The 24,255-nt window shown below is 43.9% G+C and overlaps 1 protein-coding gene across 1 annotated transcript in view; it reads left to right on the forward strand.

Moving 5' to 3' along the window:
• LOC139832391 (uncharacterized) overlaps positions 1–24,255 on the forward strand; it is a 40,670-nt gene that overhangs the window by 13,713 nt on the left and 2,702 nt on the right. The window contains exons 2-7 of the mRNA XM_071822140.1: positions 16,186–16,248; positions 17,739–18,654; positions 19,114–20,610; positions 20,836–21,990; positions 22,336–22,421; positions 22,520–23,166. Coding sequence (XP_071678241.1) covers positions 16,186–16,248; positions 17,739–18,654; positions 19,114–20,610; positions 20,836–21,990; positions 22,336–22,421; positions 22,520–23,166 — 4,364 coding nt within the window. The remainder of the gene's footprint in view (positions 1–16,185; positions 16,249–17,738; positions 18,655–19,113; positions 20,611–20,835; positions 21,991–22,335; positions 22,422–22,519; positions 23,167–24,255) is intronic.

The raw sequence follows: 24,255 nt of genomic DNA on the forward strand, positions 1-24,255 counted from the left end.
AAGTCTTCATTTGTAGTTCATCGCTCGAAGTAACATGCGTGCTCGTAATAATTTACGTTTACAACAGCGTACGAGGATCTCGTAGCTTGATTGGACACCTCTCATCGTATGGTAAGGAATGTTATCTGTACAACTATATTTAAATTAGTAAATCATTTAGAATTTATAGATGCACAATATACATCGTAAATTGATGTCTCTGTTTTATTTATTTTTTTTGAAAACTTTCAATTGTCGCATGTCGGCATGTGACGTGGTTGTGAAACTAATTTATATTTTCTCTTGCGAAAATATCAGAAGGCAAGGCAAGCATACTGTGAGAGTATAGACAGAGAGATGAGTCTACTTGAGCAATTCAAGGTGTGCCAGACGAGCAGAAATGGTTTGACTGGACATTTTGCACAGAGTGTTATTGTAAGTATTCTCTACTAATGTCAGTTATGGTTTTCAATTGTATGCAGAAATATCTTGTCATATTTGTCAAGCTTCATGCACTAGCCAACACAACCAAATGTCCGAACTGGTTGAAAGGGCTAGTACAATTCACTTATATACTTCTCAGCAATATCATGCACATTACGAATTCTACACATGGATCCATGCATATTTTTATAGTCCTGCTATTACGTGTTAGCAATAGAAGACATGTCAATATGATGTAACATGCTCTTACTAAAATGTATATGCGGTAATCAGCCATGCCAGTTTGTAGGATTATTAGAGGTAGTTCATACACATGTCTTCACATTATAATCTCTTCTCTTACACATGTGTAACAACTGAAAACTCCTCACCCGACATGAAAGTGGAGCTGGCAAAACCAAAGAAAGATGGTATAGAAAAAACCCAGGAAGAATGTCTGAATTCATTTTCCAAGGTACTACAATGTCATGGTATAGCCAACAACACATTTCTGCGTAATGCTGGGTTCACAACTAATTTGTCGAGGTCCAAGTCCAAGTCAAAGCCCAAGCGCAGGTTGAGGTCCAAGTCATTGTCTTTTTATGTTCTCGAGGAACTACTCAAAGAGGAACGAGCAATAGTGGCTGCACAAAGAGTAGTCATCCACCGTATAACTGCAGGATTAGAAGCAAGTCAAGCCCACCTGGGCAACATCCTGAGAAAGTGTGGGAGATGCTGAATACCACGGTGAACACCGATCCAAAGGTGTCCCTTGGTTGTGTGAAAGGGTTTGTGATGCTGAACTATTTTGTTGGTGCTTCTATCTGCACTTGTTATGTACCTGGTGGTTGTTTCCTTGGTGATGTGGATTAAATGAAAACTGAATGGATTGGATGCACCAATATTTAATCAAGGTTTAATCTGATTTGTAGTATTTTTTATATTGCGCTGCATGGGAAAAGTATAACTATTAGTTGGCCCATTGGTGACCATTTTCATACATTATTTTAGTTGATGGGTCCTTGTCCTTGTATCCCTGAAAGGAGGCAGTACTACAGTAAGCTACCAATTTTTCTAGTACAGTATTGAAAATATCTGTCAAGCGCTACAATCTCCCGCCAATAAAATCCAAAATATTCGCTACGCGTTTTTAAATTTAAGTTTTTTTAGGAGATAGTACATGGGAACTGATTTTGGTTGTGATTATGACTTGATGTGACCGTATAGTAGTGTCATGCGCATGCGGGAGTGGTGTTTTGAAACATAGGAGCATATGCTCCCTCCATTTTGAAATGCATCTTACACATATTTTGAATTTCAAAAAAAATGAAACAAAAAATTCGCATGTACATCTTCTCGTGCTACGCCCTTACAAAGTTGCGACTTGTCATGTGACGTGTGTAAAAAGATAAAATACAGTACTAAAAATAATGCTTTTCACAAGATACGTTTTCTCTTTTTTACATAGACCACAAAAAATATTGGTTTTTCGTGAAACTTGACGAACGAACATATATTATGAATATGTACATGTAAAAATTTTTGCTAATTTTTTCGACATTTTAAAATATGATTTTTTTGGTAGAGGGAGCATATGCACCCGGGAGCCAAATTGAATTTCCGCATGCATATGACACTACTCTATGTTACTACCTTCATAATGCATAGTAACTTAGATGTAGTACTATCATGCATGATTGTTTTAGTTAGTATGTAGACTCATTCTATCTTGAAAAGTGTTATGGTAACATAGCTAGTTACCACAACCAGCTCTATGTTAATACTCCTTAGTTACTCCCACTATGAGTAGTCTAAGTAGCATGGTCTACCCCGGAAGTAGATCCTCTAACGTGCAAATGCACAAGTCGGGTAAGCTACACCTCTCTAATTTTCCTTCTCCACATCTACATGATTAAGTCTAATTTGATCTAAATTAACTTCCATAATATATGTAAGCCATATGCATTTACGATAATTAGTAACAATCAAAATTATGACTATCTTTTTTTAATATTTATATGATTTTTTATACAGTAAAAATATACAGTGATTGCTACAGTAAATACGTACAGTATTTGTTACATTTTCCTGATTTTTCTTCTACGTTTTGCACTACTTAAGCACTGTGCTTACCTGACTTGTCATCTCTACGTTAGAGGATATGGTTCCGGTCTACCCCTGGCCTTATATTACAATCACGAGTATATTACTTGGACCATCTGTACAACATACTTTTGTTGCTCCTTGCAAAAAAAAATACTTTTGTTGCGACTGGATTATTAATAAAGGTCGTGTGCATCACCACGATGCAGAGGCTGGGGTCATATCCCCTTTTCGAAGAAAAAAAATTACTTAGACCATAGCCTTATTCAAAATCAATTCTTAGTCAAGCTGCAAAATCTCCTAGTACCAATCCCAAAATATTTCAGAAGGGCTTTTCAAAATTGATTTTCAAGATATATCATGATTATGATCGTGGTAACCGATTTTCAACGTGATGATGACTTGATGTGACACTTGGCCGTACTAGTACGGTCTCATATTTTTGTATTACTTGGACTGTAGCCAAATTCGAAATCTCATTCCAGCGGCAAAACTCCAGCCCGAAAAATACAAATATTTCACACGCCTCTAACTTCCCATTCTACCCTCGTAAAGATGACAACAATGTCCATGCATAAGTCGGTTGGTGGGGGGTCTACCCGTCATTTTTTTCGATCACCACCTCCCTAGCTCCGAAACTCCCCGAAAAAAAAATTCATTTCCCTCACTCTCTCCTCTGAGACCACCCACCGGAACTTCCCAAGTCCCTCTCTCTCCCACCTCCACGACCACCGCACCGGAACATCCCCGCCGGACTTCCCTGGCCTACCCGAGGCCTCGCGATCCTCGTCATCCGGCTGTCTGCCGGAGCCGCTTCATCAACGCCGTCATCAACCGGACTGGATCATCCCCGCCGAACCTCGAAACCATATACTCATCCAGCAGTCTACCGCAGTCGCTTCAGCTGCGGTATCGTCCACCCCACCGGAGCCGCTTCGCCGGATCCATCGTCCACCGCATCGGATCTAGCTCACCGACACCGCTGTGCATGAACCGGATCTGCTTCACCGGCGCCTTGCATGATCTAAACTCTTCTACTGTCGCTTTTCTATTGCTTGCCTGCAAGTTCTTGTTTAATCTTGGGGGAACCTGTTTGTGCTAACGACGCGCCGTTACGTTTTTGCAGATGAGATGAGTAATCATGAAGTGTAATGGCCGTCTCTCCAACCCCAAGTAGCACATGTAGCGTACTTCATCACCGGATCTATCAACCCTGTGAAGATCTCGTGACTCCCACAGTGCTTCTCCTAATGTAAGTCCCTTGTTTTAGCGCCATGTTCTGGGTTCAGATGCTTGTTTGTCTGAAGCTCTTTTAGTTCATTCCTAGCTATGACCGTAACACGTTGCTATTTTCTACTTCATTGCTAACTTTAAGCGATTGAACATTTTGGTTTGCATTTCCTGCTCTGTAGATGTAGCCATCATAACTTCTATCTTGCTCAGTCGTTGTTACAAAATTATAGGTATTATAGTAACATCCTGCTATTATTTAGTTCATGGACAATTTTAAGTAATTGCACATGTTGGTTCGCATGCCCTGCTCTATAGCTTTTGGCATCGTAACTTCTATATTTGGTTTACATTCCCTGCTCTGTAGATCTAGCCATCATAACTTTATCTTGCTCAGTCGTTGTTACAAAAATTATGGCCTGCTACTATGTTGTTTGTGCCAATTTTTTACTCCATGAACATGTTGGCTTGCATTCCCTGTACTACAGGTGGAACCATTGTTTTGTATCTAGTTCATTGTAAGCTAACAAAGTAAGGACTTAGTTTGGCATGCTATCACTCTGCTATCTAGCCTGTAGTAGAAATAAACTTGTCATACTACTAGATAATAATTTTGCGTGCCATCTTGTTCTTCAAAAGCTGCATTATTGACTTGTTTCTCTGACTTGGCATGACGCTCACATATGGAAAGCTGAACATATTGGTTTGCATTCCCTCTTATACAAGTTCACAGGTGATCCCACTATATTCTGTATCTGGTCCATCCTAAGCTGTGGTGACCCTGCATACCACTGCATGTTGTAGTATGCCAGTCATTGATATAACATTCACGAAGTACCATTCCGCAAATATTACATCCCTCAGAGTAGTACAATAGAACATAGCAGGTCCATAACTCATTCACATATTATTACAATTAACATACACATATCGTCTCGGAGTTCCTCTTGGGTCCTAAGAGGATTACTCCTGGGTTCGAGGCGAACCCAACTTAACTTACAATACAAGAGTCTCATTAAACTAAACATTTATTTCATCGAGCAGCTAAATACTAAGAGTTCGGGCTGCTCGGTTACTACTACTTATCAGATATCTCTAGGCTTGTTCTCCTCCGGAAGCCTCTTCGGATCCGTAGACTATGAGATAGTCTACGCCTTCTACTCCTCCTGAGAGGTCTGGTTCCTCGTAGCCGATGATCTCGGCTCCTTCATTGTGGTTGTAGTCCTCCTCCAGATGATTCAGACAATCTAAGCATGGGATTTAAGAGTGGTATGAGTACGAGCGTACTCAACAAGTTCATTATAGATAAGAGGTGTTTAATGCACTAGCTACGATATTAGACCAGAAAGTCTAAGACCAATGCAAGTTTTGATAAACATTTCTTCAAGAGATTGCTTTTATTTTAAAGAGCTATGTCCGTCAGCCTTCACCGGTTTACTAGAACTTCATGGAGCTCCTTTCCGGCCGCGTTCGCAGTTCCTCATCCTGGAACAGGGAGTGACAGGTCACAGTTCTTTACACTCTGCAGAGGTGTGTTGCTTTACCCATAAGAGATCTTAACCTTGGTGCCAACCGGGTAGCTTTCCCGTCCACACTTCCTTAGGTGTGAGGCCCGGTATAAGGTCTAGCCAATCATGTTCCTCCGCTACCTCGAACACCCACCCTTTGTTGCATACTCCGACCCTGGGTCCACGCCGGCCCCATTATTCCCATATATTTCAGGGTGGACTCCGACCACGACGTCAATGCAGGGCTCTACCATACATTCCTACGCCGGCAGATGCAACCCATCATAGACCTCATTACCGTTGGGACTTCTACGGGTTCCCACCCCTGCATCAAGTCTCGCAAGATCATGAGCACCCGGTAATGAGCATCCGTTGATGAACGAGAGGTGGAAACACTTTTGACTATTCCGTCCCACTCCGGATCTTATGGTTAACACGGGTATTACGGCACAAGAATCACTGGCGACATTTGTTGTTTAATCCTAGATGGATATAAACCCATGCAATGGAACCTCCACCATATCAACACAATCCGTGGTTCCATTGCCCACCACTTAGTCATATTCATAGTTATGAAAGTAGTGGTTTTGATTTTTGTGCAATTAGTGATAACCATAATACTTTGCAAGTAATTTGATAAAAATACTCAAATGACATGAGCAAGTGATGAACTTGCCTGAACACTGCAAAGTTTTGCAGTTGGAAGGTGTGGACTGACCCTTGTCCTCTGTCTCTGAAAAATAGCATCATTGTCCGATAAGGGCAATGGTTAAAGAAGCAATTATGCATGATTCCAGTTTTAGGGTTTGTTCCCCCCTTCCGATGTCGTTGTTATTTTATGAGAGGTTAATACTAAGATAGATTTGGAGATACTCTATTTAGGATAAATACAACCTTGAAATATTGTCAAGGTGTTTTTAAAGTCCAATTGCATTAATGGACTTATTTTTATTATTAAAAATAATATGTGTGATTTAAATCATTATTTAAATCCTCAAATTAGGACTTATCTTTAATTGTCTTCAAAAATTCCCTGTGATATTTTATTTAGATAGAGAATTTTATGCTGATCTATTTTCATATTTTTAATTATTTTTTTAGAGCTTTTATCAATTTTCTATTGAATTTCCAAGTTTCTGGTTTTTAATGAAATTTGGAAAAGACTGATTTGCCCCTGGGCCCACCTGTCAGTGCGGCCCAGCGGTTAACCCTAACCCGAGCCGCTCGTTCGGCTCGGTCGGACGCACCCGTCCCCTTCCTCTCGCGCACGCGCTAACCCTAACCCCTCTGAGCTCTGGCGACTCCCGCGTCGCCGCCGCCTTCGCTGATTTTCTCCGGCCATCGCCGGCGGTGAGATGGGTATCAATCGAACCGCCATTCGACGGCGCTTCGATTGATCCGCGTCGATCTGCTTTTCCTCGCCGCCGCCGTTCTTCCCCAACACCCCTGTGACATGGCCGCGGGCGAATCGCCGCGATCTCGTCGTTGCCGACGAGCCTGGCGCCGTGGCGTGGCCGTGTGCCCCGCCGTGATTGCGCTGGAGTCCCTGCGCCCCGACGACTGCCTGGATTGGCCATGGTCTGGCGCCGTCGTTCGCCCGACGTGTGCCGCCGTGCCGCCATGGCCGTGCTTTCCTCCGTTACTGATAAGCTCGCACCGCCTCCCTACTACTCTACAGCTTGTTCTTCCTCTCTCCCTTTCCTTCTAAGCTAGCTCTGGCCACTGCTTGCTATTCCTTGTGCCTGTGCTGCTCTGTGGATGTGCTCACGACTGCTGCCTGCATGCGCCATGGCTCCTAGCTAATGTGCTTGCTCTACAGCTATGCGTATGCTACTTACTGTGCTTCCTAGCTATTTCTGTTCATGATAATCTATGGCTATGGCCCTCCTGTGATTGCTCATGAGCATCCAGTGATGCTCATGGCCTACTGGCTTGCTCCTATTATTTTTACTGTCACTGGGTCATATTGTGTGTGCTTAATCCTGTCCCTGGCTTGATTGTTGTAGTTAATCCTTGCATATTTGCAAGTGCCAGTGCCCCTGGGGCTAGTTCATTGTGTTCAGATTCATGATTATGCTCACTTGAGCATTACTGTTGGCTTATCAGTGTGATTCAGTGATGATTTGATATGTGCCTTGCTTGTGTATCATGATCCAGTGGTTCATCAAGCCTTTGATGTGCTTCTGGATACAATCATAAAGTCATTAATTCAGTTATCTATTTATTCAGTTATGACTTGGTTGGATTTCTTCAGTAGCTGGCTAATTTCTGATAATATGCTTGGCTATAGCCATCTCAGAATCAGTGCTAGCAAGCTCAGATGATCATATGATCATGAGTTGCTTATGAAAGATGTTGTTTCATGTCTGTGCTTCACTGTTGCTCTCTGTGTGATGTGTGTGCATCACACAGGCTTGGCCTGGTGTGTGATGGTGGTGTGATGGTGCTAGCTCAAGCATCAGTTGATGCTTGCAATGATCCATTGGATCATCTGCAAGGTCCTGGTGCTTTGATTACTTGTGTAGTTCATTTATCTGTATTAGCTTGCTTTACCAGATGGATAAATGATGTGAACTGCCTTGCAGTGATGATCATATTAATTGAATTAGCTAGGGCTAGTTGGATGACAACCACTGGTTGGTACCCTAGCCCTCTACTGAACCCTACTGGGTGATGATGTGGTGGCTTAAGGTTTTGGTTATGGGTTGAGGTGGCCCTGGCAGCTCTTTGATGCTGTCATGGGTAGCTCCCCCTCTCTGTGGCTTGTTGTGGCTTGGTGGATACATCTCTGGGCAGTCCTTGTTGAATTTCCAGTGCTCTTTGCTGTTGACAAACTAAAATAGGCACAAGTGGCCTATCTGTCTGATGGTTAGCAAACCATGTAGTGCTAGGTCAGTTGGGTAGGCTAGCTGTGAATCTTTTCCTTGCTGGATGCTTTGGTTTACCTCAGTGTTAATACAGTGGTTTTGACCATTTCTTCCCTGGGATGATTTCTTCTGGCTTAATTCCCTTTTTGCCAGTATCAAATGGTTTGATCACCAAATGATGATGCACACAGGGTAACCACACCCTCTGGCTTGTGTATATGTTATGCACATGCTTATTTATGAGCAAAACAGAGTTTTGCTCAGGTTGATCTTGTTTATACCTCACTCCAGCTCCTAGATGATTTGTTGGTATAGAGGGTTTGCTTCAGTGATGATCTTGTGGTTGGTTTACTTGCCCTGCTCCTCTTGGTGATCTTGTGGGGCTTGATTCAGTGCTGTGGTGAGTTAGCAGATTGAACAGCAGTGGCTGTTCTTGTGTTCTTGTGTTCTTGTGTTCTTACCAGTGAAGCCTGTCGATGGATATGGCTTAGGGTTTGCTTCTGAAAAGCTTATATGTGGTGCTCCCTTGCTCTCCCTGGTCGACAGCTTGGGTTTGCACACTTGGTGACTCACTGATGATGTGTGTGTGTGTGTGTTGTGCTACATGCACACTCAGTGGCTTGGTGTTGAGCATGCACACATGCTGTGTGTGCTGCTTGTGTGTATGTGTGTACCAGATCCTTTGAACTTGGCTTGGAGAGGATCAGCTCGGCAGAGCTGTGATATTATCCACCATATTCACTTCTTTTCTAATCTGCCAAGTGGCTTTGCCAATTGGCATAATTTGTTCTTCTTCTTTGTGTGTGATTTTGTGCAGGGATCAACAATTGATCAAAATGGACATGGAGGTCATCAAATCCAAGATCAAGTGAAGATGATCTTGTAGTATTTAGACTAGGATACATCCTTGTACTTTTCTTTTTTTTTCTTTTTTTTTCAATTTCACCAATTCTTGTAATGTGTTGTAATATTCATTTATTTCCATTATGAATATTGTAAAGACAATGTATCTTGTGTGTTAATCAATAAAGCTCAAAGTTTTCCCTAATGAGCTTTACTTTATTATAATTGTTCATATTGTTTATTATTGATTATATACTTAATGAATTTCCTCACAATTGAATTATTTAGGTTAAGTATTTAATGTTTGAATTTGAAATTCAAATTCAACATTGGTTTGAATTAAACCATGTCACTTTATAAATAATTCAATCATGCAAACTCTCCCCTCTCTTCTCCAAACCCTAAACTAGTTGAGTGAGATGCAAGTTTGTCGCACTCTCGAAACCCTAACCCTGTAAGGTGTCGAGAGAGAAACTTTACCCCCTTCGATGCAGTTTTTGTTTAAAAGCGCGAAATTTCCCCAGAATTTACTAGGCAATGCACATCCCTTTCTAAAATCTACCCCTCGATTGTCTCTAAACCTGGGACATTACAGCCTTTCCCCCTTAAAGAAAACTTTGTCCCGAAGTTGTGGTTGTAATACCTGAACAGCTCGGGGTATGTTTTTCTCAGGTCTTCCTCTTTTTCCCAGGTGGCTTCCCTCTCGGGGTGATGCTTCCATTGTATCTTGCAATACTTGATAGCTTTATTTCTGAGTTGTTTCCAGCTCTCCTCGAGAATCTTGGCTGGCTTCTCGATGTACGTCAAGTCTGGTTGTAACTCAAGCTCATCATGTGATATTGGTTCATCTGGGGTCTTTAAGCATTTCCGGAGTTGTGACACATGGAATACATTGTGAACTTGAGCTAGCCTTCCCGGTAGATCCAATTCAAAGGCTAAACCCCGGTTCTGACTCAGTATCTTGAAAGGTCCTATATATCTAGGACTGAGCTTTCCTTTTACTCCAAACCTCTGGAGTCCTTTCATCGGGCTTACCTTAAGATAAACCATGTCTCCAACTTGTGGTTCCCATGTCCTTCTCTTCTGATCGGCATAACTCTTTTGCCGACTTTGGGCTATCTTGAGCCTGTCTCTGATAATGTCAATGATTTGTTGTTTTTCTTTGACATAATCAGGGTTGAACTCTTTGCTTGCCCCGGCTTCATACCAACATATCGGTGATCTACACTTCCTTCCATACAGAGCTTCAAATGGTGCCATCTTGATGCTGCTTTGATAACTATTGTTATATGAAAACTCTGCTAGTGGTAAGTGTTCTTCCCATGATCCTCCGAAGTCTAGGGCACAAGCCCTAAGCATATCCTCTAAGATCTGGTTGGTTCTCTCGGTTTGTCCACCGGTCTGGGGATGATAAGCGGTACTATAGTCCAACTTGGATCCTAAAGCTTCGTGTAGTTGCTTCCAGAATGCAGATGTGAACACAGATCCTCGATCCGACACGATCTTCTTAGGCACTCCATGCTTACTCACGATCTCTTTGATGTAAAGATCGATGAGTTTCTCTCCTTTATCCTGCTGGTTTACCGCTAAGAAGTGGGCGCTCTTCGTCAACCGGTCCACGATTACCCATATCATGTCCTTCTTTTTATTGGTCATGGGTAGTCCGGTGATGAAATCCATCCCTATTTCCTCCCATTTCCACTCTGGAATAGGTAAAGGTTGTAACTTCCCTGCCGGACTCTGGTGTTCAGCCTTCACTCGCTGGCAGGTATGGCATTCCGCCACATATTGTGCTATCTCTCTCTTCATATTATTCCACCAGAATAGTTCCTTTAGATCCATGTACATCTTTGTACTTCCCGGATGTATGGAATATGGTGTTTGATGAGCTTCCCGGAGTATTACTTCCTTAATTTCAGCAATATCCGGAACGCAAATTCTTTTCTGGAACCATAAGGATCCAGATTCCCCGCGATGAAATTCTGATGGTCTTCCTTCATCTATTCTTCTCATCTCCTCAACGATGAATGGATCATCCAGCTGACCCATCATTATCTCATTCTTCAGGTTGACATTCAGCTCATCGGCTACTTGCAACGCCGATAATCCTTCATGGGCTTCCTTCTCCCAAAGTTGTATTTGGGCTTGACTTATTTCCTTCCTCAACTCCGGTGATATTTCTTGTTCCACTCCTCCGGTGCTCTTTCTACTCAGGGCATCTGCTACAACATTTGCCTTCCCTGGAGTGTAATTGATTGTTAGTTCATAATCCTTGATCAATTCTAGCCATCTTTTCTACCTCATGTTGAGTTCCTTCTGAGTGAAGAAATATTTGAGGCTTTTATGATCTGTATAGAGCTCACATTTAGCTCCATAGAGAAAATGTCTCCAGGTTTTGAGGGCAAATACGACTACTGCTAATTCCAAGTCATGTGTTGGATAATTCACTTCATGAGGTCTGAGTTGCCTCGATCCATAAGATATCACTTTCCGATCTTGCATGAGTACGCAGCCCAATCCATGCTTGGATGCGTCACAGTACACGGTGTAGTCCTTGCCAACCTCTGGAACTGCTAACACCGGTGCCGTGGTGAGTTTCTCTTTTAGAGTTTGAAAGCTCTTCTCACACTCCTCTGACCACACGAATGGTGTGTTCTTCCTTAGCAACTTTGTCATTGGTCCTGCTATCTTAGAGAATCCTTCAATGAATCTCTGATAATAACCTGCCATTCCTAGGAATCCTCGGATTTCCTTGACAGTCTTGGGTGCTTCCCATTCTAGAACTGCTGCTACCTTACTCGGGTTAACAGCTATTCCATCTTTACTAATAACATGACCAAAAAATTCCACTTGATCTAGCCAAAATTCACACTTACTAAGTTTGGCATAGAGTTGATGTTCCCTTAGTGTTTGCAACACTAACCTCAAATGTTCAGCATGTTCGGCCTTGTTCTTGGAATATATCAAGATATCATCGATGAATACGATGACAAACTTGTCTAGATATGGCATGAAGATCTTATTCATGAGATTCATGAATATTGCTGGGGCATTGGTCAATCCAAAAGGTACTACAAGGTATTCATGGTGTCCATACCTTGAGACAAAGGCAGTTTTCGGAACGTCTTCCTTCTTGATCTTTATCTGGTGATAACCGGATCTTAGATCAATCTTGGAAAAGACTCCCGCGCCTCTCACTTGATCAAATAGATCTTGTATTCTTGGGAGTGGGTACTTGTTCTTGATTGTGACGTTGTTCAGATTCCTGTAATCTCCGCACATCCTTCTTCCTCCATCTCTTTTATCCACGAAGATCACAGGTGATCCCCATGGTGAAACACTCTCTTGAATGAATCCCTTTTGTTCCAAGTCATCCAGTTGCTCCTTAAGTTCTTTCAACTCCTTGGGCCCCATCTTATATGGTGCTTTGGCAATCGGAGCTGTTCCTGGGATTAGGTCGATAGTGAATTCTATCTCCCTATCTGGTGGCATACTGTAATTCCGCAGAAACACATCCTGGAATTCATTTACTACAGGTATATCTTCTAACTTCACCTCCTTCATGCTGTTAAGCTGTAGCTCAACTTCAATCTGTGTATGTTTGTCGCCTTGGTAGATCATTCTACTTCCATCGGGACTTTTAAATGATACCGTCTTGTTTACACAGTCGATCAATGCTCCATTAGCTTCTAACCAGTTCATACCAAGAATGACATCAATGTCCTTCATCGGTAAAATGAACAGGTTCGCGTCAAACGCGCACTTATTGATCATAATGACTTGTTTTTGTTTGGCATGGGTTACTACTATCGTTCCCCCCGCAGAAAGTATGGTTATGGGTGTATCTAACTTAGTGCAACTAATCCCATGTTTGGTGATGAATTGTTGAGAAATGAATGATGTAGTTGCACCAGTATCAAAAAGTACTTTGCCAGGATGAGTGAGTATCTGGAGCGTACCTATCACCGCCTGGTCAGAGTTGACCACCTCCTCCAGACTGGTACAGTTTAGCTTGCCGAAGGGCTTCTTATTCTTCCAGTTGCCTCCGGTGTTTCCTCCTCGGCCTCCACCTCCTCCAGACTGTCCTCCTTTATTCCTATTCTTAGGGCAATCCCTAAGCATGTGTCCTTCCTCACGGCACCCGAAGCATATAATTCTGGGTTTCTTACAGTCCTTGGAGAAATGCCCCGTACCTCCACAGCTTCTGCAAACTATTTGATTTGCAGTTTGGAATGCTTGGTTCTTCCTACTACCGTAGTAGTTGATGTTGTTGTTGTTGTTGTTGTTGTATCTGGGCTTGAAACTCAAGCTGGTATTAGGCTTGTTACTAACAAACCTCTTAGGCTCAAACTTGGCCTTTTTCCGCTTCTCCTCCTGCAATTGCTTGAAATCATCTTCCAGAGTGATGGCTGCATCCACCAACTCTTGAAACTCCGTCGCTCTCATCATACGGAGCTGAACCTTGAACTGGGGACTTAACCCCCTCAGAAATCTCTTTTTCTTCTTGTCCTCGGTGTTGACTTCTTCAACAGCGTACCGGGACAGTTTAGAAAATTCCCTGACATAAGTCAGGATTGCCTTGTCCTTCTGTTCGAGACTTTCAAATTCTCGACGCTTCAGTTCCACAATACTTTCAGGGACATTGGATTCCCTGAACTTCCTCGTGAATTCCTCCCAGGTAAATACCTTTCCAGCCGGATAAACGGCTACAATATTGTCCCACCATGATGCGGCAGGTCCACATAGCAGATGGGTAGCATAACGAACCTTCTCTTGGTCGTTACATCCAACGGTATTGAGCTTTCACTCAGTATCCATCAGCCAATCTTCCGCGTCCATTGGCTCGGGCGCGTATGCGAAAGATATAGGCTTGGTGTTTTGGAAGTCCGCTAATGTGACTCCCGGGTTCTCAGGTCTCTCCACCCTGTTTTGCTGCAACAAATCCTGAAAGAATTTGTTCTGCTGCTCCAGTGTTACACGCTGTCGCTCCTCCACCAGCTGCATGTACTGGATGAAATTTTGCTGCGTCATGGGTGGTGGTGGTGGAAACTGATCTCTGGCTGCACCCTCAGCCTCTTCCTTTTGTTTTGCTTCGCGCTCCATGCGCTACGCTTCAGTCTCGTCTCCTAGCGTTCCCGACATAACCCCCTAGTTCTGCAACACAAGATGATACTCATAATTACTCCATGCGCAAGTTTTCTGAGCTCAACTTTGTGCACAGAACTAGTCACGCAATGGAAATCAAGAAGCAAATCCAAATCATACAAAACATATACCCTGTATATACATACTTAAGTGGTCTTATTACAATACTCAAGTCGATGTGAGTATGCAAACTCACTTATTAAAGTATATGTACAAATTTATACAAATATTACATACTATAATACACGTGGTACTTGTGTATTATAGCCTCGCCTCCCTTGGTGGACTCTAGTCGATCTTCACTCCCGGTACATCCCAGGCTTCCATCCGGTCGAACGTGTCTGTAACATCCCTAGATTTTCAAAATTCAAAAACCTGCATTCATTCATGGCATCTTTGCATTTGTTCATATACACATAAAATGTTAAGCACTAATATGACACAACCATAGCTACATGTCCTATTTGCAAATAACTTTATTATCCTACCATGCTATTTTGGGGCAAGACATTGCTCTCTATTGTTTAAAACAAAGCCTTGAATTTTACAAAATTTTAGAAATTGGTTTGGGTCAATTTGGATACATAAAACTAAAGTTTTGTCAAAAACAGTAAAAAGAAAAAAAAAGAAAAATAAAAGAACAAAAAAAAAAGAAGCAACGGATCGGACCGGCCGAGCTGGGCCAGCCCGACCATTTTGGCCCAAAACGGCCCGCACCGCACCGGCCCACTCGGCGGGAGAAGCGGCCCGTGGCCGCCGAACCGCCTCAGCCCCTCTCCCCTCACAGACAGGTGGAGCCCACCCGCCAGCGGGGCCCGCCTGTCGGCGTCGTCCTCTTCCCGTGTCCAGGCCGGACTCCACCTCCGCCGTCGCTTCGACTAGGTCGACGCGGATTCAATCCGCGACGTCCGTGCCGCCCTCGACGTCCGTGCCTCCGCCCTATATAAAGCGCCCCGCCCCGCACTTTTTCCCTCACACCGCACCCGCCGCCGCGCCGCCTAGAGCCGCAGATTGCTCGCCGGAGTAGCCGCCGGCTGCGCCGCCTCCAGCCGCCCCACGCCGCCGCCCTAGACCGCCATTTGCCGCGCCGTAGCTACCAAGCTCACCGCCGTGCGCCGCCGCACCCCGTAGCCACCTACGCCGCCGCCAGAGATCGCCGCACCCGCCGCACCCATCGCATACCGAGCCGCCCCGCCACCCCATCGACGCCGGCCAGGTAAGTCCCGGCCTTGTTTTTTTTAATTTTTCTTTTTGTTTTCGCCCAGCCGTTAGATCTAGATCTGGCGGTTCAGATTAGAAGGCCGTACCGAATCGGTACGGGCCAACCAGAGAGCGCCGCGTGGCAGCCTCTGTCAGCGCCCCCAGTCAACTCAGTCAAACGCGTTTTATATTTGAAATTTAAATCTCAGATTTGTTACCCATCTTGTAAAATCCGTAGAAAATCAACCGTAGGGCCAAATTTTGTAAAATTTATAGTTTTGGAAAGCTTACAGTATGTACTACACGTTTATGCAGTAATATAGTATAGGTACTATGTTAGATTTCGCATCAAAATTCAATTAGAAAAATAGACCAGATTACACTATAAAAATTTTATAAAATAATCTACTGGTCCAAATTTGATGATTTTGTACTTTCTGGAATCCTCAGAACATGTACTTCAATTTGGTATAGGATTTGTACAACTTTGATACGTGCACAAACTTGCTTTAGTAAAATCTATCTGAATCAGTAATTCGAAGATAATTCAAATTCTATAAGTCGTTTTCGAATAATTTCAATTGCACTACTTTTGTATTACTGTAACCTATCCAGGGAGGTCAAACTCACATTTTTACAACACATAATGCTTGCAGTAGCTAATTATTAAGATTTTATATGTTAAATAGATACTCGGTTAATGATTTTTCTAAATCAAATTAAATGTCCAGAATATTTTATTAACATGACACATATCAGAGAGCGCATAATGCAACACTTACACACCACCTCTTCTGTGAGATTAAATTGTTGCATAGCATGCATGCATACATGTCTATGATTGTTCATATCGAATGTTTGTTTATTTGTTGCGATTGTTTGAATAGAGTTTGGAGGAGATCAAGGAGGTGCTTGTGATTGATGTGATTGTGCTGGTTGCTTTGATCAAGGCAAGTGACACTCAAATACCTACTTATTTTTGTTAAGCATTAGAGTTTTATAAACTAGTTTGCATGGTAGGAATTTGTTTTCGAAAGTTATGCTATGCTTATCAATCCCAGTAGTGTGTAGCCACCATGAACCCTTGCTAGCATTCTTAGTTGCCTAGCAATAACAAAATGCCACTGCTGTTTGATCATTCTGGATTGTGAGTGTTGGGAATTAAAATTAACAACCCTAATGAAACACCTGGGTGGATTGGTTGAATGGTGGGCGGCTACTCAGGGCCACATGACTCCTGTCTAGTACTTGTCTTGTGGTTGTCTTCGCCTGAGGGTGCGCATTAGTTGAGTGGCTACTCAGGGCCACATGACTCCTGTCTAGTACTTGTCATGTGGTTGTCGTCGCCTGAGATGTGCACTTGTGGTTGGCCACTCAGGATTAAAGAGATTACTATGTCGTCCATGTTTTAGTTAGCTTCCAGTGCAGCCTTATGGTATTATGGGCTCTGCCGGGATTAAGTAAGTTGTGAGGCCAAACTTGTTGCTTGACATGATGATGTGGCTAGCTACCAAACGGGAACGGGTCTTGCTAGTTATGGTGGAAGCCTCCCTCTGAAAGATCTTGTCTCATTTCTTCTCTTGGGAAGGGTGGGTCGTAAGGTGAAAGTGCACAACCTCTCGAGAGTAAACCTAAGATCTTAGCCGTGTTCCCGGTTACGGACAATTTGAGCTTTCTAGGCAGGGAATGTACGGAAGAATCTCATCACCTTTTCTGAATAAGTTAAAATTTGAGTAGCAACTGTCGGATAGTACATGGGAGATGTAACCATGATACTGTTTATGACATCATTATGAGTTTTGCAAAATGTTTTGATTTGAAATAAAATGTAGGATAAAATTGGCTTTGTGCAAATTTGCCTAAACTCCACTTGCCAAATATCATGTAGATAGCTATGCCCAAAACATCCACCATATAAGTGTCATTTGCCAGTACATCATTGTACTGACCTCCATTCGTGGGGCTGCATATTCAAACGTGCAGGTTCGTCTGAAGAGGATTACTAGGTAGGATCTCGAGTCTGCATTCCAACATGTCTGCCTGTGGCACATGAAGATGATGAAGGCTCATTGCTGATTTACTTTCCGCTGTGTTTATTCTGAGCTAGTCCATGTGACTATGCAATTTGTAAGGTTTTACTTTACCCTCTGGATCAACGATGTAGTAAATTGATACTATTGCAATGATTACTATATTTTGTAATGTGTGTGCTATCAGTGATCCCGGGAATAGCACTATACACAGGTATCTTGCCTTTATTTAAAAGGTAGGGTGCTACAGAATGGTATCAGAGCATAGTGTTGCCTGTAGGATCGAGACCCTAGGAATTGGAAAACCATAGGATACAAACTTGTTTAAAATGATAGTTATGAAAATTATTTCTGCACTTATCTATTCTTTTGAATTCCTTTCTAATCTTGCCTTCTCTTATAAATTTTAGATGGCCGACTACGACGAGACGTTTTGTGCCGGAGACGCACCTTTCTACCTCAGCAGCATACTGTTTGATATGTCATCACTAGTTGGGATACCACCTCCGGTCATCCAGGGCAGACAGCTGTACAAGGAACATGACACAGAGGCTTGGTTGATCAAGACCTTTATTCCAGGAAGTGATGATGACCTTGATGACCCGGGCATGACATATTCTGACATCTACCCTGGTTGGGAGAATTCTGTGGAGATCGCCATCCAGGGCGCCATCGCCCGCATCCGCCACAAGTTCCATCGTAAGATTCCCCCGACGTCGCCTTACTATCAGTTCGGTGAGCGTGCAGGAGATGGTACCCCACTCCGCCGCATGGGTGCTCGGAATGAATCGGTTTGTCGCAACTATATGATCGAGAGGGAGTTTGTGTCCGCTAACACCGAGATGCTGCTGAGAAGGCAAACCACCTTGGTGACTGAAGCCAGGGAGACGCTCCAATATGCCAACGCCAGAAATATGCAGATGGAAGCAGCGCTATTGGCCATAGATGACAAGAGACTGGCGCTAGAAGAGCGCATCGCCCTTCTGGAGGATCCAGTGAAGCTGGAAGAGAAGATAACCATTAGCGACAACTGGGCGAAGGCAGTCCAGAAGACAATAACGCTGATGCTGGAGAACAGGGCCATTGAAACTAAGGAGCATGATGAGCTGAAGAAGGAGAATGATACTTTGAAGATGGAGAACAAGCTTCTGAAGGAAACAATTGAAGAACTCTCGGCTGGGAAAGAGGAAGAAGATCCTCAAGAGAGGCTAATGTTTAACTCTGATGGTGAAGTAGAACCAGTTGCGGAAGAGAAGAAGAAGAAGAAGAAGAGGAAGACCAGCCAGGAGTCCTACCCCTTAGCATGCTATGGAGCGATCAAGAGACGTTAGAAGATCCCTTTAGACTATTAGGTTTTCTAGTTAATTACGTTTCTTCGTATTGTCCTACTATCTGATGTAAGGCAGTACCTACTATCTTAGTCGTATTTTCGAAACTCGATAAGTTTTAAGTAAAAGTTTGAAATTTCTGATTTCAATGTTTCTGTTTGGTTGTGTGACTTGTTTGTGCATGGGTAGGAAATTTTACTTCCTAGATCTGTCTATCTTATTCTTATCTGTGCTAAAACTATACCAGATGCCGCCAAGACGTGACCCAACTCAGGATGCACTGAATCAAATGATGACAGCTCAGGCACAGCTCATGCAGATGATGACCCAGTTCATCCAAACCGCCCAGAACAACAACAACAATCCACCACCGCCACCACCTCCACCACCGCCGCCACCTCCACCACCACCACCACCCCCAGTGGATAGACTCGCTGATTTACGAGACTCCGACCAGCTAAGTTCTCCAGTGCCACTGAACCTATTGTAGCTGATGACTGGCTGCGCTCTGTCAACAAGGACTTAGTCACCTGTGAGTGCACGGAGGCTGAGAAGATTAGGTTCACCGCTCACTTACTGGAAGGACCTGCTGCGATGTGGTGGGAGACTTATCAACTTACCCATCCAATAGATGGCTTAGACTGGGAAACATTCAAGGAGGGATTCCGTACTGCCCACATCTCCTCGGGCATTATGAATCTCAAGAGAGATGAATTCCGCAGTCTGAGACAGGGAGGGAGAACCCTGAAGGAATACATGGATGATTTCTGTACCTTGGCGAGGTATGCCCCTGAGGACGTCGACACTGATGCTAAGAGGAAGGAGAAGTTCCTCAATGGACTTAAGGGTGAACTGAAGATTCCATTGTCGGTAGCTTACGCACCCAGTTACCAGTCCCTACTTGATCAAGCCATCACCCTGGACAACAATATCAAGAAGGAGGAGAACCGCAAGAGGAAGTTTGGCAATAAGGGTCACACTGAGCCATTCCACAAGAAGCACCATTCTTCTGATGGGAATGGAAGTCATAGCTCACACAGGCATAATAGTCATTTCAACAAGGGGAATGGCAATAATTTCAATGGTCACAAGTTCAATGGAGGATCCAGGGGAAATCATTCCAATGGGAACCACAGAGGAAACAATGGCCGTCACAATGGGAATAATGGCCAACACCGACACAATCCAAGAGACTTGTCCACTGTCACATGCTACAAGTGTAAGAAGCCTGGACACTATTCTTCTGACTGTCCGGAGAATAAGTCAGCTGAAGCTACCAAACCCAATACCTTCCAGAAGGGACAGGCGAACCACCTCAACGTGGAGGAAGTGATGAATGAACCTGACGCTGTGATGGGTATGTTTCCACTCAACTCATTTACAGCATTGGTTTTATTTGATACTGGTGCATCGCATTCATTCATATCAAGAGCTTTTGTGAATAAAAATGGATTACCCACCGAAACAATAGGAAAAACTATTAAAGTAAGTTCCCCTGGTGGAGAGATGATAGTCAATTCGGGATGCCGAAGTTTGGTGTTAGAAATTGGCCCCTATAAGTTCGTCGCCCACTTAGTAATCCTAGAATCACAAGGATTGGATGTTATTTTGGGAATGGACTGGATGACAACCTATAGAGGAGTCATAGATTGTGTGAGTAAATCAATCACTCTCACAACCCCCGAGGGAAAACGAATTAGGTTCAAATCCCGATTGGACTTTGGAGAAATAAGGCTGGAAAATCTTAAGGGGGTTAGCCTAGACCAGGTACACATAGTCAAGGAATACCCTGATGTCTTTCCGGAGGAGTTACCCGGAATGCCTCCAGATAGAGATGTGGAGTTTCTTATAGAATTGCTTCCGGGCACAGGCCCTATAGCAAAGAGACCTTACCCTATGTCTACTGATGAGTTGAAGGAGCTCAAGAAACAGCTGAAGGAGCAGTTAGGAAAAGGTTTCATTAGGGAGAGTTCGTCGCCGTGGGGAGCGCCTGTTCTGTTTGTTGAGAAGAAGGACAAAAGCCAGCGTTTGGTTATGGATTACCGTTCGCTAAATGAGGTTACCATCAAGAACAAATACCCCCTACCTAGAATCAATGATCTTTTTGATCAGTTGGTTGGAGCTAGTGTGTTTTCCAAGATCGACCTTCGGTCTGGATATTTTCAGCTCAAGATTAGAGAACATGACATTCCCAAGACAGCCTTTGTCACTAGATATGGTTCATATGAGTATACGGTGATGCCTTTCGGCTTAACCAATGCTCCCTCATACTTCATGAATATGATGAACAAAGTGTTCATGGAATTCCTTGACAAGTTTGTCGTAGTCTTCATTGACGACATACTTATCTATTCCAAGAGCGAAGAGGAACATGAGAAACACCTCCGCCTAATATTGGAGAAACTCCGAGAACATCAGCTATATGCCAAGTTTAGTAAATGCGAATTTTGGCTCAGTGAAGTAGGATTTCTCGGACACATCATATCCAAGGAAGGGATTGCTGTTGATCCATCCAAGGTAGCAGCTGTGACAGAATGGGAACCACCCAAGAACGTTGGTGAAATTCGTAGCTTTTTGGGATTGGCAGGATACTATAGGAGGTTCATTGAGAATTTCTCCAAGATTGCGAAACCAATGACTGAGTTGCTGAAGAAAGAGAAGAAGTTTGCTTGGACTGATGCATGTGAAGCCAGTTTTCGGGAATTGAAGAAGAGATTAGTGTCTGCACCAATTCTGTGTTTACCAGATCTGGAGAAGGAGTTCCAAGTATACTGTGACGCATCTCATCAAGGGCTTGGAAGTGTGTTGATGCAGGAAGGCAAGGTAGCAGCTTATGCTTCAAGGCAACTCAAGAAACATGAAGTCAATTATCCCACACACGACATAGAGTTAGCTTTAGTTGTGCATGCACTGAAGACCTGGAGACACTATTTGATGGGGAAACGATGTGAAGTGTACACCGACCATAAGAGTTTGAAGTACATCTTCACCCAGAAGGAATTGAACATGAGACAAAGAAGATGGTTGGAACTCATCAAGGATTACGATCTGAGTTTGCAATACCACCCCGGTAAAGCAAACGTAGTGGCAGATGCCCTAAGTCGTAAGTCTTATCTGAATTGGCTATCGACAGAGGATCTACCTGAAGATCTGTGCCAGGCATTGAAGGACCTTAGTTTGGAAGTAGTACCAGAAGGATTTGTAGCATCCTTAATAGTACAACCTACGTTGATGGATAAGATAAAAGAAACCCAGAAGGGAGACGAAGATATAGAGAAGATAAAAGGAAACTTGAAGGAGGATAAAGCAAAAGGTTTTAGTGAAGATGAGCAGGGTATTGTTTGGTTTGGAAAGCGTATTTGCGTAGCAAATGATCCAGAACTTAGGAAGCTGATATTTCAGGAAGCTCATGAGACACCCTATTCCATTCACCCTGGCAATACCAAGATGTACATGGATCTAAAGGAGAGATTTTGGTGGAATAATATGAAGCGAGACATCGCCGAATATATAGCCAAGTGTGACGTGTGTAGCAGAGTGAAGGCTGAACATCAGAAGCCAGCAGGATTATTGCAACCACTGAAGGTTCCAGAATGGAAGTGGGACCAAATCGGTATGGACTTTATCACTGGATTACCCCGAACAAAATCCGGTTATGATTCGATTTGGGTTATTGTAGATCGTTTGACCAAGGTAGCTCACTTCGTGCCTGTGAAGACCACTTACACCAGCGCTAAGTTAGCAGATATCTATATGAAGAGGATAGTATGTCTTCACGGTGTTCCTAAGAGTATTGTGTCAGATAGAGGTACCCAATTTACCTCGCATTTCTGGAAACAGTTGCATGAGTCCTTAGGAACTAGATTGGAGTTCAAGATACAAGATTTCACCCTCAGACAGATGGACAGACTGAGAGAGTGAATCAGATCCTGGAGGATATGCTGAGAGCTTGTGTTATAGACTATGGAACTAGTTGGGATGACAGTTTACCGTATGCGGAGTTCTCCTACAACAATAGCTACCAAGCCAGCATAGAGATGTCCCCATTTGAAGCCCTATATGGGAGAAAGTGTACCACGCCCCTGCTATGGAGTGGAGTAGGAGAAAGGACTTTCTTTGGACCAGATATTATCCAGGAAGCCGAAGAAAAGGTTAGACTGATCAAGGATAGATTAAAGGTGGCACAGTCCTGCATGAAGAGCTATGCCGACAACAAGCGTAGAGATGTCTCATATGAAATAGGCGATAGAGTTTATCTCAGAGTGTCACCCCTTCGAGGAGTCAAGAGATTTGGAATCAAGGGAAAGTTAGCCCCAAGATTCATCGGACCGTTCAAGATCTTATCTCGCAAAGGAGAAGTAGCTTATGAGATTGAATTGCCAGAGATTCTTTCAGTAGTTCATAACGTGTTCCATGTCAGTCAGTTGAAGAAATGTCACCCTGAGATGTCAGAAACGCCATTGAAGGATACAGTACCGCTCGAGGAAGTTCAACTGGAAAGTGACTTGACGTATGAGGAGAAACCCATTAAGATCTTGGAGAGAGCTGAAAGAAATACCTGCACCAAAACTATCAAGTTCTGCAAGGTCCAATGGAGTCACCATACCGAGGAAGAGGCAACTTGGGAACGCGAAGACAGTCTTCGAGAAGATTACCCACACCTATTTGCTAGCCTTTCCGAAGCCCGAGGACGTGCTTCATCTTAAGGGGGTTAGTCTGTAACATCCCTAGATTTTCAAAATTCAAAAACCTGCATTCATTCATGGCATCTTTGCATTTGTTCATATACACATAAAATGTTAAGCACTAATATGACACAACCATAGCTACATGTCCTATTTGCAAATAACTTTATTATCCTACCATGCTATTTTGGGGCAAGACATTGCTCTCTATTGTTTAAAACAAAGCCTTGAATTTTACAAAATTTTAGAAATTGGTTTGGGTCAATTTGGATACATAAAACTAAAGTTTTGTCAAAAACAGTAAAAAGAAAAAAAAAGAAAAATAAAAGAACAAAAAAAAAAGAAGCAACGGATCGGACCGGCCGAGCTGGGCCAGCCCGACCATTTTGGCCCAAAACGGCCCGCACCGCACCGGCCCACTCGGCGGGAGAAGCGGCCCGTGGCCGCCGAACCGCCTCAGCCCTCTCCCTCACTGCACAGGTGGAGCCCACCCGCCAGCGGGGCCCGCCTGTCGGCGTCGTCCTCTTCCCGTGTCCAGGCCGGACTCCACCTCCGCCGTCGCTTCGACTAGGTCGACGCGGATTCAATCCGCGACGTCCGTGCCGCCCTCGACGTCCGTGCCTCCGCCCTATATAAAGCGCCCCGCCCCGCACTTTTTCCCTCACACCGCACCCGCCGCCGCGCCGCCTAGAGCCGCAGATTGCTCGCCGGAGTAGCCGCCGGCTGCGCCGCCTCCAGCCGCCCCACGCCGCCGCCCTAGACCGCCATTTGCCGCGCCGTAGCTACCAAGCTCACCGCCGTGCGCCGCCGCACCCCGTAGCCACCTACGCCGCCGCCAGAGATCGCCGCACCCGCCGCACCCATCGCATACCGAGCCGCCCCGCCACCCCATCGACGCCGGCCAGGTAAGTCCC

Source organism: Lolium perenne, chromosome 6 (genome assembly GCF_019359855.2).
Source record: "Lolium perenne isolate Kyuss_39 chromosome 6, Kyuss_2.0, whole genome shotgun sequence".
NCBI lineage: Eukaryota > Viridiplantae > Streptophyta > Magnoliopsida > Poales > Poaceae > Lolium > Lolium perenne.